At 36.9% G+C, this 12,647-nt stretch overlaps 1 protein-coding gene across 1 annotated transcript in view; it reads left to right on the forward strand.

Annotated features, from left to right (window-relative positions):
* The window catches only part of Ralgapa2 (Ral GTPase activating protein, alpha subunit 2 (catalytic)), a 304,448-nt gene that overhangs the window by 55,052 nt on the left and 236,749 nt on the right, over positions 1-12,647 (forward strand). The window contains exons 5-8 of the mRNA XM_013027112.1: positions 5,353-5,396; positions 8,471-8,648; positions 9,607-9,722; positions 12,312-12,450. Coding sequence (XP_012882566.1) covers positions 5,353-5,396; positions 8,471-8,648; positions 9,607-9,722; positions 12,312-12,450 — 477 coding nt within the window. The remainder of the gene's footprint in view (positions 1-5,352; positions 5,397-8,470; positions 8,649-9,606; positions 9,723-12,311; positions 12,451-12,647) is intronic.

Here is a 12,647-nt window from a genome sequence, read left to right on the forward strand (position 1 = left end):
CTAACTCACTTGGTTTTGCAGTGGCCCTGTTGCCTTGCCTCCTTCAAGTCCTTGGCCATCTGAAACGTGGCTTTGCTCTGAAGCTCCTCTGTCTCCTACAGGGATATGTGAATGAAATCAGGGTCTTTTTTTCTTCCAGTGCAAATTCTAGACATTATCAACCACCCATACTTCCCTCCTTGGACTTTGCCAGCTTGCTATCACTTCCTTTTTCTTTTTTTCTGCCTTTTTCAGGACCATGTTCTCTACTAGTCTTTCTCCTTCATGCCAAGTTACCCAGCAGCTTGTTCAATATCCCATCCCATCTGCTAATGGCTTCCTGATTCTTTTTTTTTTTTTTTTTTGTTAGTGAACTTTGGGCCTGGGCCCAGGCCCTCAGCTCTTTAGCTGAGGGCTAGTGCTCTACCACTTGAGCCACAGCACCACTTCTGGTTTTCTGGTGGCTTATTGGAGATTAGAGTCTCATGGTCTTTTCTGCCTGGCCTGGCTTTGAACTGCGATCCTCAGATCTTGGCTTCCTGAGTAGCTAGGATTATAGGCGTGAGCCACCATGCCCGGCCTTCCTGACTCTTACGATCATGCTGATCTCTGTCTGACCACAACTTTCATCCTCTTGATCTTTTACTCAGTTACTTTCAGGCTACCTGTTCTGTTTTTTCTATTTTTTTACAACAATTTTATAGGGTGCAGGGGGGGGTACAATAAGGTGAATATATTAAAATGTACATTCAATACATTTTAACATAGGTGTGTGTGTTTCTGTGAAATCATTACTACTATTACAATAATGAACATAGGCATCACACCTGAAGTTTCCTCATTTGCTTTGATAATCTTTCTCTTACCCTTCCTCACTTCACCCTACAGTTCCAAGGGAACCACTGATCTGATTTTGTCATATACTCACTTGCATTTTTCTAGCATTATATATAAATTGAACCATACATTGTTTGGCATCTTTCATTCAGTGTAATTATTTTAAGATTCATCTGTGTTGGTTTCTCTTCATTTCTTAGTAGTATGGTCTTATAATTTGTTTACCCATCTACCACTGATCTGCCTTTGGGTTTTTGGAATTTGTCTTTTACACATAAAGCTATTATAAATGTTTATATACAATTTTTTGTGTATACATGTGTGCATATTCATATCTTTGGTAATGGAATGGCTAATAGTATATGTTTAACTGCCAGACTCTTTTCCCAAGTGGCTGTTTTACCATTTTATATTTCTATCAGCAGTGTGACAGTTGCAGTTAACTTTTGTTCTTGTCTTAAGTGGTAATGATTATCTCAATGACTAATGCACTTCTCATCTCTGTGTCTTCTTTGTTGGTATATACATTCAAACCTATTATCCATTTAAAAATGTGTTGTTTTGATTTTTGAATTTTTAACTTACAGAGTTCTTTACATACTCTATGTAAGAAGGCTTTTATCTGATATATGCCTTGGGAATACTTTCTCCCTGTCTTGTCTTCTCATTTTAAAATTTATAGTGTCATTTACAGAGTCTAGTTTTTAATTTAAAAAATCAGACTTACCATTTGTCTTTTATGGTTTATATTATTGGTCTTATATCTAGGTAATCTTTTGCTTAACCCCAGTCACAAATGGATCTTTTTTTTTCTAACAGTTTTATAGCTCTAATTCACATTTAGGTCTTTGATCTATTTTGAGCTATTTTTTGGTTAATTTAAAATTCCTACAGTGGACTACTGTTTCTTTGTTCTTAGTAGAATCTAGTAGTGCCAGAAAGTCCTATGGTCTTGCTCCTCTGCCTACTTTCAGCATGCTTTGCAAATCAGCATTGCAGAGGGAATCTTGCCATGTTCTTTACCCTTTTCTGGTGGTATACTGCATTGCTTGTTATTTGGTTTGAGCCATGATATATGGAGATCATTTTAAAGAAATCAAAACAGAAATAGAACTAGACACCAATGGCTCATGCCTGTAATCTCAGCTATTTGGGAGGAGTAGATCCAGAGGTTTGAGGTTTGAGGCAAACCCTGGCAGAAAGTTTGTAAGACCTCTTCTCAGTGCATAGCTGGGCCCTGTACTACATGTCTTCAAGCCTAGCTATGTGGGAGATTAAGATTGGGAGGATTATGGTTCCAAGTTAGGGCAGAAAACTCCACAAGACATTTCTAACTGAAGAAAACTACATATGATGGTATATTCCTTCATCTCTAAAATATGCAGATTGTGGTCTAGACACACACCTAGGCAGGAAGCAAATTCTTAGCAAATTCTTCCTGTCTTAAAAATAATTAGCACGGCCCGGTGATGGTGGGTCACACTTGTAATTCTAGCTACTTAGATGGCTGAGGTTTGTGGATCATGGTTTGAAGCTAGCCCAAAGAGAAAAGTCTGTGAGAGTTTTATCCCCAGTTAACTACCAAAAAAAAAAAAAAAAAAAGGGAACTGGAGCTGTGGCTCAGGGACAGTGTGTCGCCCCAACTTCAAGCACCAGAACCAGAGTACAAACACAAAAAAATTACTTCTAAAAAGGACTTCCTCACAATGAGAAGCTGTGAGTTCAAACACCAGTACCCCCCAAGAAATCATAAAAAAGAAAGGACTTTATATTTTGTAAATATGCTACTGAAGCAAGCACAAAGAAAATATTTTATAATGTTTAAGAAATATTAAATATATATATTTTGAGGCTGGGCACTGGTAGTTCATACATGTAATCCTAGCTACTCAGGAAGCTGAGATCTGAGGATTGCAGTTCGAAACCAGCCTGAACAGGAAAGTCTGTGTGACTCTTTTCTTTTTTAAATTTTATTTTATTGTAAAGATGCTGTACAAGGGGGTTACAGCTATATGAGTAAGGTAATCAGTACAGTTCTTGAGACTCTTATTTCCACTAAACTACCAAAAAAATCTGAAAGTGGAGCTGTGGCTCAAGTGGTAGAACTCTAGCCTTAAGCAAAAAAGCTCAGGGATAGTTCGTAGGCCCTAAGATAAAGCCCAAGGACAGACAGACAGACACACACACACACACAAACACACACACACCTTTTTGGGCTCAAAAAATACCTATTAAAGATCTTTTAAAGGTTGTCACCTGACCAAGAAGATGGTGTCAAGTGTGTTCTCAGCCATCAAAAATGAGAAGCAAAGAATAGAGTTTTGAAGCTAATATTGATAAATTTGCTTTTACTAAAGCCATAAAAGTAGTTGTAACACATTCTTTATTATAAATAAAGTATTTAAGCCAGTCTTTGTGAGTGTTAATACATCCAGTTTTTAATTTTTCAACTACTTTAATGCTCTAAAAAGATTAACCATTAAAATGTGTGTTTTCTATCTCAGGCTTGGCACATTTCCAATATTTAACTTCTAATATTATTTATCAATATTACTTTTGCTTTTCAAAACTGCTTATTTTAAAACAGTATTTTTTCTTGACTATTGTATTTCTTGATTTTCCTTAAAATTTGTGCAGAGCCCTCATTTTATCTTTTTGCTTGTGTTCTTGATGCCTCTTTAAAAGTAATAAGTCATTCAAGGATATTTTGTTTAAAATGCAGTAAAAGCCTAGAGAAGGGCTCATCAAATCAGTTTAATTTATCATGTTTTATTTATTCATCCAATTATTCACATGAGTCAATGGAATGGTAATCAGTAGGGAATTAGTGCCCCTCATAAAAGAGATTAGGGCCCCAAAGACAGGTTTGACAGTTACAGTTTAGCAGCTATGAAATAAATGTTTCCTTTCAATAGTTTTGCTCTTCCTAATGAATTCCTGTCTTGTATATACCCAACATCCACATAGTTATGGTTCTCATCAAGTGTTGACACTGGTTGGATATTATGGTGGAACATCTCTTTGAAATACATTAGTAAAATAAATGTAATTGGATAGCTGATCTTTAAAAGTAACTTGATTGAGAGAAAGAGTTCTGTAGCCTAAGAATTCGAATGTATTTCTATTTTTAAAAACTTCCTTTTTTTTGGAAGTTAGATCCTATTTTAAGTCTACATATGATATTTGAGTGGCATACTCTGCCCATATTGAGAATGTCACCACAGTTATAAAATTAATACTTGGGTCATATGCTTCCGTCCCCCTAAGAGAGAAATTACATCAGTGTTTTTTCAGTTGATAGTAGTTGTGAATAAATCTTGAGTCTGCCTTCTTGACCTTTATCAAAGTGTTTATTGATGTGTCGAAACCCATAAATGTGTTCATCATTGTCCAGACAGGGAAATGCCATTCTGAATATTTGCAAAGGAGAAATGCCTTGTAAGCAGTACTTTCACTTTATTTTCAATTTCTTTTTTCTTTCTTTCTTTTTTTTTTGTTAGTCATGGGGCTTGAACTCTGGGCCTGGGAGCTGTCTCTGAGCTCTTCAGCTCAAGGCAAGTGCTCTGCTGCTTGAGCCACAGCGCCACTTGTGCGTTTCTGGCAGTTAATTGGAGATAAGAGTCTCACAGACTTTTCTGCCTGGACTGGCTTTGAACTGCAAGCCTCAGATCTCAGCCTTCTGAGTAGTTAGGATTACAGGCATGAGCCACCAGCACTCAGCTTTATTTTCAATTTTAAAGATTAAAAAAAACCCAATCTTTAAAATTGAAAATAAAGCTGAGTGCTGGTGGCTCATGCCTGTAATCCTAGCTACTCAGGAAGCTGAGATCTGAGGATCCAGCTTCATAGCCAGCCAGGGTAGAAAAGTCTGTGAGACTTGTATCTCCAGTTAATCAGCAAAATCCTTGAAGTGGAAATGTGGCTCAAATGGTAGAGCACCAGCTTTGAGCTCAAAAGCTTAAGTAAGAGGCCCTTAGTTCAACACCAATTTTTTTAAAATTATGTATGACAAGAGATAATCTATTGTGAACATTTGGATAGTTTTTGTTTTGAGTCTTTTAAACGAATTTTGAAGAGGTACATACTCAGGATTTTTTTTTTATCTTGAACACATCTTTTGTTCTGTTACAGTTGCTTTGCTTCTAAAGATTAGCTTTTTTCCTTTGTTTCTAGAACAACTATCTTTTGTCATAAGTGCATTTTTGGTTATTAAATTGGATATCTTAAAATAGATCTTTTTTTAAATTTAATTTTATAAAATAGATCTTTAATATTGAGACATAGTTTTTTAAAATATAATTTTATTGTTATTATTAAGGCGCTGTGCAGAGGGGTTACAATTCCATAAGTCAGCTAATGAGTTCAATTCTAGAACATCATCCTTTCCTTCACTTTCCCCCAGTTTTCCCCTCCCATCCCTGCCCACTAATTACATAGTTTATTTTTCACATAGTGTATATTAAATACTTAGGTCAGTATACTTTAAAAATATTTATTCATATAGTCTATTTCTAATTAGTTGTTTTAAACTTTCAGGCTCAACTTTAAAGAAGCTTCTACACACTGGAAATTCTATAAAGGTATTTATATTATTTTAATGTATTTACTTAGATGAAAGTTCAATGGCATTTTAAAAAGATATAATATTGATAAGTTTAAGAATATATAAATACTCTATATATCATATATCAATATTATATAATATATATTCTTAAACTTACTAGTGCCACAAAGTAACAAAGTCCATTGGGTGGGGAGGGTAATCTTTTAAAATTACTAGCCTTTTTTAAAATTTCATGACAAATTTTGATAGGTTTTTGTTCTGACATGATTTGTAAAAGTCATTCTAAACTGTATTAGTAGGAAGTGGCTTGGACTTACGGATTCTAGTTGTACTTCTGTTAGGTACAGCTAAGGACCACAGGCAAGGCAGCAATTGCTCCAGTTTTATCAGAGTGAAAGGAAGGGTACTTCCTCTTGAGCTTCAGAGCTAACATGCCTGATATTATCCATCTCAGCTATCTGGTTCTTAAAATAATAGTCATCTCCAAATTAATTTTGCAAACTATTGTGTTGGGGGGGAGAACGGTAGGACATTATTCTGGAATATTTGTTTACAATGGATCTTGTAATTTAGGTTGTTTACAATAGATCTTGTAATTTAGGTTAGAACTGGCTTAATTAAAAATGAATATAACTTTAGTAATGACACAGACCATGTGATACTGGAAGAAAATAGACCTAAAACATGAGCAGCCAAATGAAGCCATCCTGGGATGAATATTTTATGGAGGATAATCCACATGTATCTAAGTTTGTGTATGCCTTTAATAAGTTAGTACATTTTTGTTTTTATATCAGCCGAAACAGCCAGCTACTTAAAGCTTGATATGTGAACTCTCTTACATGTTGGAAAATAGAAGCCATCTATTCCTACCATATCTGTCCCTCTTATTTTAAAGGAATAGTCTTGTCATTAAGAGATATCAAGTTGTTATCTATTTCTATTGCTAGTTTTATTTACATCTAGTGAACTTAAAGATAGTTAACATTAAAAATGGGATCTTGCCAGACACCCATGGCTCATGCCTGTAATCCTATCTACTTAGGAACCTGAGATGTGAGGGTAGTAATTTGAAGGCAATTGGTTAGACAATTCCAGGAGTCTCTTATCTCCTATTAACTTTCAAAAAGCCAGAAGTGGAGGTGTGGCTCAAGTAGTAGTATCAACCTTGAGCTAAGCAAGAATGTAAGGCCCTGCATTTAAGCCCCAGGATTGGCACAAAGGGGAGGCGTCTTCTGATAATATTTCAGACAACCTTTTCTCTTGTTAAATGTTATGATTATATATAGTGAGAGCCACATCATTCATATCTGGTGGTTGAATAATGCATAGCCAATGTTACCACTCATTTTCTGTGCTTGAGAAGAAGACAGGTTTGACTGAATATATAGATTTGTGAAGAGTGTAGATGGAGTACACGAGCATGTATAGAAGTGTACTGTGCACTCAACCAGTTAATGACGTAGCACTGTCACCAGCTAGGATGTTTATCTTGGTATGTTTTGACTCTGTTGGGAGTTAGTGAGGCTATAGCTACACATACATTCAGACACACACACATACATATATGAGCACATGCTGGTATATATGTCTGTATCTTGTGGGTTTTTTTTTTTCCTGCAGAGCATCATGTTCAGTTTGCAGAACTTGCTTTAGAGGAATCAGTGCCATCTTCACTTAACTGAAAGGCAAAAGGAAGCCTCTCCAGCTGCCTACATTTGGAGCTTACTATGTCTTTCAGCTCTGTCTGGCACATTTTCATTCTCATTTGTTTCTTTAGGTTCTTCTATTAATCATCTTTTCAACCACTTAGGAGCACAGAGAAGTGGAGATACGTATTTTTGAATTCTAGGAATAAGATGAAGTTGGAAGTAAGTGTAGGGATAAAAAAAATTCATGTTTCCTGTCAGGTGATGTCATCTATTCAGAGCAAGGTGAAAATATGAAAGAGAATAGATGATAGGCTTAAAGCAGGGAAACTGGATAGCTCCATTGTCTCACTGAGCCAGGTCTTTAAAGTCTTAATTAACTGCAAGTATTATTATTTTCAAGAACATTGTAAATAGGTGCAGATTACAAATGACATGAAAATTCTCTTGAAATGATGTGAATTTGGAGTGAGATTATCTTTGCCATTATTTTCATCAGTAATTGAACATTGATGCTATCGACACTATTGCCTTACACTTGTAGCCCATGAGCTATGCAAGGTCCTCGAAGTCATTTGGTACATGATGGGGAAGGCAGATGATGCCACTCCTCAGCTGCCTATTGCCTGTCTGCCTGTACTGAAAATTTTGAATGGCCCCTAATGATATAAAAATTCACATGGACCTTGTCTGAAAAAGACTCTTCACCTCTGCTTAATAGGAAACACATATTGCTCAGTGAGAACCAGCATTGTTTTATGTGCCTTACACATGTTTATTTATTTAATACTTGACAGTGTTTTGTGGTAAAAAGCTGTTATCTCTATTTTATAGATGAGACTAGTCAAATCTAGAAAGTGGCAGAAGCAGATTTTGAACCTAGGCCCTCTGACTCTGTAGCCCTCTCAATAGACTCTTAACTTCTGGTGGTATATTATAGTAATCTTTTCTTATTTGTCACTAAATGAAGAACTTGCTCTCTAGTACTTTAATCGTACCTTTAACTTCTAGTTTCACTTTTATTTTAAAAAAATTCACCATATTGCTTTATGAGTTTATACATTTATGTATTATCTTGATCAGTGTCACTCCTTCCATCGTTCTCCCCCAATTCTCCCAACCCCACCTATCTCCTCACGTTACCTAGTTTCATTTCCACACATGCACATTTAATACTATGACTGTATTTCTTCTCTGTCTCTCTGTATATCTGTCTCTATGTGTTTGCCTGTCTGTCTCTCTATCTCTTGTCTTGCTGTGTAGCCTAGGCTATTCTAAAATTCTTGATTCTCCTGCTTCAATCTTTGGAGCACTGCGATTACAAGCATGGGCCACCATACCTAGCTCTCTAGTTTTTCTCTCTTAAGGTTGATGCTACTTCACAGTGCTTTTTCTGTAAACACATGTATGCTATTTTCATTGCTTTTTATTTTGCTTTCAGATAAGATGTGAAGGAATCAGGCTGTTTCTTTTGTGGCTTCAAGCACTTCAGACAAACTGTGCAGAAGAACAGGTGCTGATTTTTGCATGCCTCGTGCCTGGTTTCCCGGCAGTCTTGTCATCCAGGGGGCCCTGCACACTGGAGACACTCATCAATCCTAGCCCTAGTGTAGCTGATGGTAAGCAGTATCTGTCAGCAGATTTAACATGGTTTCTCATTTTAATGGTTTCTCATTTTCACAAGTAGAAATACTGATAGGGTCTGAAGAGGAACAGTTCTCTGTAATTTACAGTCTGTCCTTACAAACATTAGAATAAATGTTTGTGTAAATAGTGTATATTCAATGAAATGATAGGAAAAGTTTAATGAAGGGGTAGAAATGGAAGGAACAGAATTTGGCAGTAGCAGGAAGTAGAGACATATGGTATATTTGAAGTGTTTGCTAATAAAATTTAAATTTGCCTTCCCAAATGACTGACTTTTGTTCTCCTCCCTATTGATAAGTGGATAATCAACTTAGTTGTCAGCTATGTGCTCTCATGCAGTGTTAATAAAAGATCAGTAGTGATCTCATGGGACCATTTGTGTCGTATGGATTTTTAAGGAACTCCTGGTAGGGTCCATTGGGTTATTAGTACATATCCTTTCATAGCCACATGACTAGCATTTGATCTTCCTAAAATTAATTAATTAGCTAATTAATTAATTAATTGTACCAGTTCTGGGGCTTGTATTTAGAGCCTGTGCACTGTCCTTGAGCTTTTGTGCTCACAGCTAGCACTCTACTCCCTGAGTTACAGCTCCACTTCTGGCTTTTTGGTGGTTAATTTGAGATAAGAGTTTTACAGACTTTCCTACCTGGGCTGGCTTTCAACTATAATCCTCAGATTTCAGCCTTCTGAGTAGTTAGGATTATAGGAATGAGCCATCCAAAGACTAACCAAAGTAGAACTTGAAAGAGAAGGAATGTTTCAGTGGGAAAGGTGGGCATTTCTATTTCTGTACCCTTTATGCACATTAGTTTGGAGTTCAGTATAAGTACTCCAGTGGTATATTTTAATAAAGACCATTTTTTCCAAAACCCTATTGACAATTTCACCTAGAAAGTTATTAACTTGATGTTTTCTATTCTACAGCAAAGATATATCCAGAAGAAATAACTCCACTCCTACCAGCCATATCAGGAGAGAAGATCAGTGAGGACCAAACCTGCTTTTTTCTTCAAATATTGTTGAAGTATATGGTTATTCAGGTCAGAGAAAAAGCAAACCTCTTTGAGTGAAGTGTTTGTTCTCAGTAGGAGGGAAGAAATATTGCTTGCCTTCTTTTTTTCTCTATATCCATATTTTTCTTTTTCTTTGACGTGATTTTTTTGTGATTTAAAGCAAGAGCAGTCATAAGTGCTATTTTGTAGGAATGTGTTTAAACAATTTCTCATTCTTTATCCCTTCTCTAGAGAAGGAGGCAGGCCTAGAGCCTGGGCAAAGAGTCAGGAACAGGCAGGGCCGGCAGGGTTATCTTCATGAAAGCAGCCATGAGGGGCTATGAGCTGACCCGCTTCATGACACACATTCCTTTTTCTTAGATTCATCAATGGAATATAGAGCTGAAATCAGTTTCTGATTCTAATAGCTAATTTGTCATTTTCTTTCTATTTTTGTACATTGGTATAGTTAGAATAAAATCCTTCCATTCTTTTTTCCTAGTGAATTCTTCTTTTGTCCATATGCTCCTAGCTGTAGTCCAGTCTGACCTTCCCTTCATAGTCGACTCTGTTGAAATCACTATCTTCTCTGTCAATTTCCTCACTGTACACTTCTTCAGCACCACTATTGTTTACCTTGTGCCAGCCACTGTTGAAATGCCAGTTCCCAGACAATGGTACAAGGTGGGGTCTAATCTATATGTGGGGAGTATACTCCAGTTTTTACTCTACTTATTCTTTGAAATGGTTTGGCAATGACTACCTATCTCCTTCTTTTTTATTTTGTCGGTCATGGGGCTTGAACTCTGGGCCTGGGCACTGTCCCTGTGCTCTTCAGCTCAGGGCGAGCACTCTACCGCTTGAGCCACAGCACCACTTCCGGTTTTCTAGCGGTTTATTGGAGTTAAGAGTCTCACGAACTTTCCTGCCTGGGCTGGCTTTGAACTGGGATCCTCAGATCTCAGCCTCCTGAGTAGCTAGGATTACAGGCGTGAGCCACCGGCGCCCGGCTTACCCATCTCCTTATGAGACTCTCTTCTCTCATGTTTTCTTCTAGCATTTCCTTTTTTTTCCTCCCACTTCTTTCCACTTGTCTTTAGGGAATTGTGCTTTTCTCTGCCATCTCCCAAGATTTAGTACTTGACTTCCATTTCTAACTACTCAACCTTGCTGGGCAATCCTGATCTCTGCCTCTACTCTATGGTATTTAGTCTGTACTAGAAACACATATGGAGAATCTGACAGTGTGTGTTATCTGACTCATGTTTGAGCTCTTGCCTTTAGATATGTGTCTCAAATACTACGTGTTCAAAAGGGGACATTAATTTTTCCTGGGAAGTCAACACAAGAGTACCCAGAACTTGCACACACTGGGGGTCCTAGGTTCTTATTTTAAATGTGTCACTAATGCTTAAGTCACATAAATCATCTTGATCCTCGTCAGAGGGATTTGGCATTGATAGATCATAGAGCTTTATTTGTGGGTGGGTTATGTTCATATCTGTGACTTTTGCCTTCCCTTCTGTCTGTTGGGGTGAGTCTTCATAGTAGAGCTTCTGGTAGATTTGGATGCTGAACCCATCTGCCCAAGGGACAGCCAAAGCATCTCTTCATTTTTTATTTCAGGTGCTACACAGATATTATCCTTTTCTAACTGTACTACTCATGAAGGAAGTTGAGAAGCCATGCTTTAGTTTGACAAGTATTAAGAACCACTGATAGGTCTTCTCTTACTGCCCTCCCTCCCTCCACACCACCTTTCCTTTGGCAATATGCAGGTGACTGTGCCTTAATAACAGGCTTTCCTCTTGGTTTCTGGGGGTGCTGCCAGTTAGTGAGCTGTTTTGGATTGTTCACATTATATACACAGTATACTAGGTTATGAGGGAGAGGATTTTTTTTTTAGTTCTGTAAAAGCTTTAAACTGAAACCAAAGCTAGACTAGCAGACCTGGCTTATCTTAGCCAGTGAATTCATTTTAATGAGGGGAATGTATTTTCCAAGATTCTATATCTTTTGCCTTTTGATATTGATTATGTATGTAGATAACATTGGATGAAATCACTGAGAGGATTTTTGTCTTTAACTCCTCTTATTATAAATGGCCTTTTTTGATTTTAGGAAAAGTACCTGACTATTCTTGACTAAATCTTCTAAAGGCATAGAAATGTTTAATCATTTTAAAGAACACCTGAGTCGGGCTGGGAAGATGGCTCAGTGGTAGAGTGCTTGCCTTGCATGTATGAGGCCCTGGGTTCGATTCCTTACTACCACATAAGCAGAAAAAGCCAGAAGTGGCACTGTGGCTCAAGTAGTAGAGTGCAAGCCTTGAGCTAAAGAGCTGAGGGACAGTGCCCAGGCCTAGAGTTCAGTCCCTACAACCAACCCCCCCACCAAGAAAAACCCAAAACACCTGAGTAATGTGGGGTTTATGTAGTAGTGTATGTTTGAAAATACTTGATACCACTTACAAAATGGTCATATTTTGAACTGTTAAGATATTATTTCATTACATGTAATAGTAGTTAATAATTTTTAAAATGTAGGGTATGAATTTTAATCATAACAGAATTTCATTCAGTATATGTTAATTTGAGTATAAATATCCATGTGTTCTTTTTCATGTGTTTTCCTTAGGCTGCAAGCTTGGAGTGGAAGAATAAGGAGAACCAGGATACTGGGTTTAAGTTTCTTTTTACACTGTTTCGAAAATATTATCTTCCCCATTTGTTTCCATCTTTTACTAAGTTAACAAATATCTACAAACCTGTACTTGGTAAGTACACATTTGGACTGTGTAGATACTCACAGGAAAGCTATGCAGTCACTTTCAGAGTAACCTTATTTAGAGAAAAATAGCTTTAACTTTGTATTGAATAGTAATGTTACTATTGAAAGAGGTTTAAATTTTTCTAATAAGTTATTTAAATTATGTGGCCCAACTAAGGTATATTTTACCTCATAGCAATAAGG

This window comes from Dipodomys ordii, unplaced genomic scaffold (assembly GCF_000151885.1).
Source record: "Dipodomys ordii isolate 6190 unplaced genomic scaffold, Dord_2.0 Scaffold99, whole genome shotgun sequence".
In the NCBI taxonomy this organism is placed as follows: domain Eukaryota; kingdom Metazoa; phylum Chordata; class Mammalia; order Rodentia; family Heteromyidae; genus Dipodomys; species Dipodomys ordii.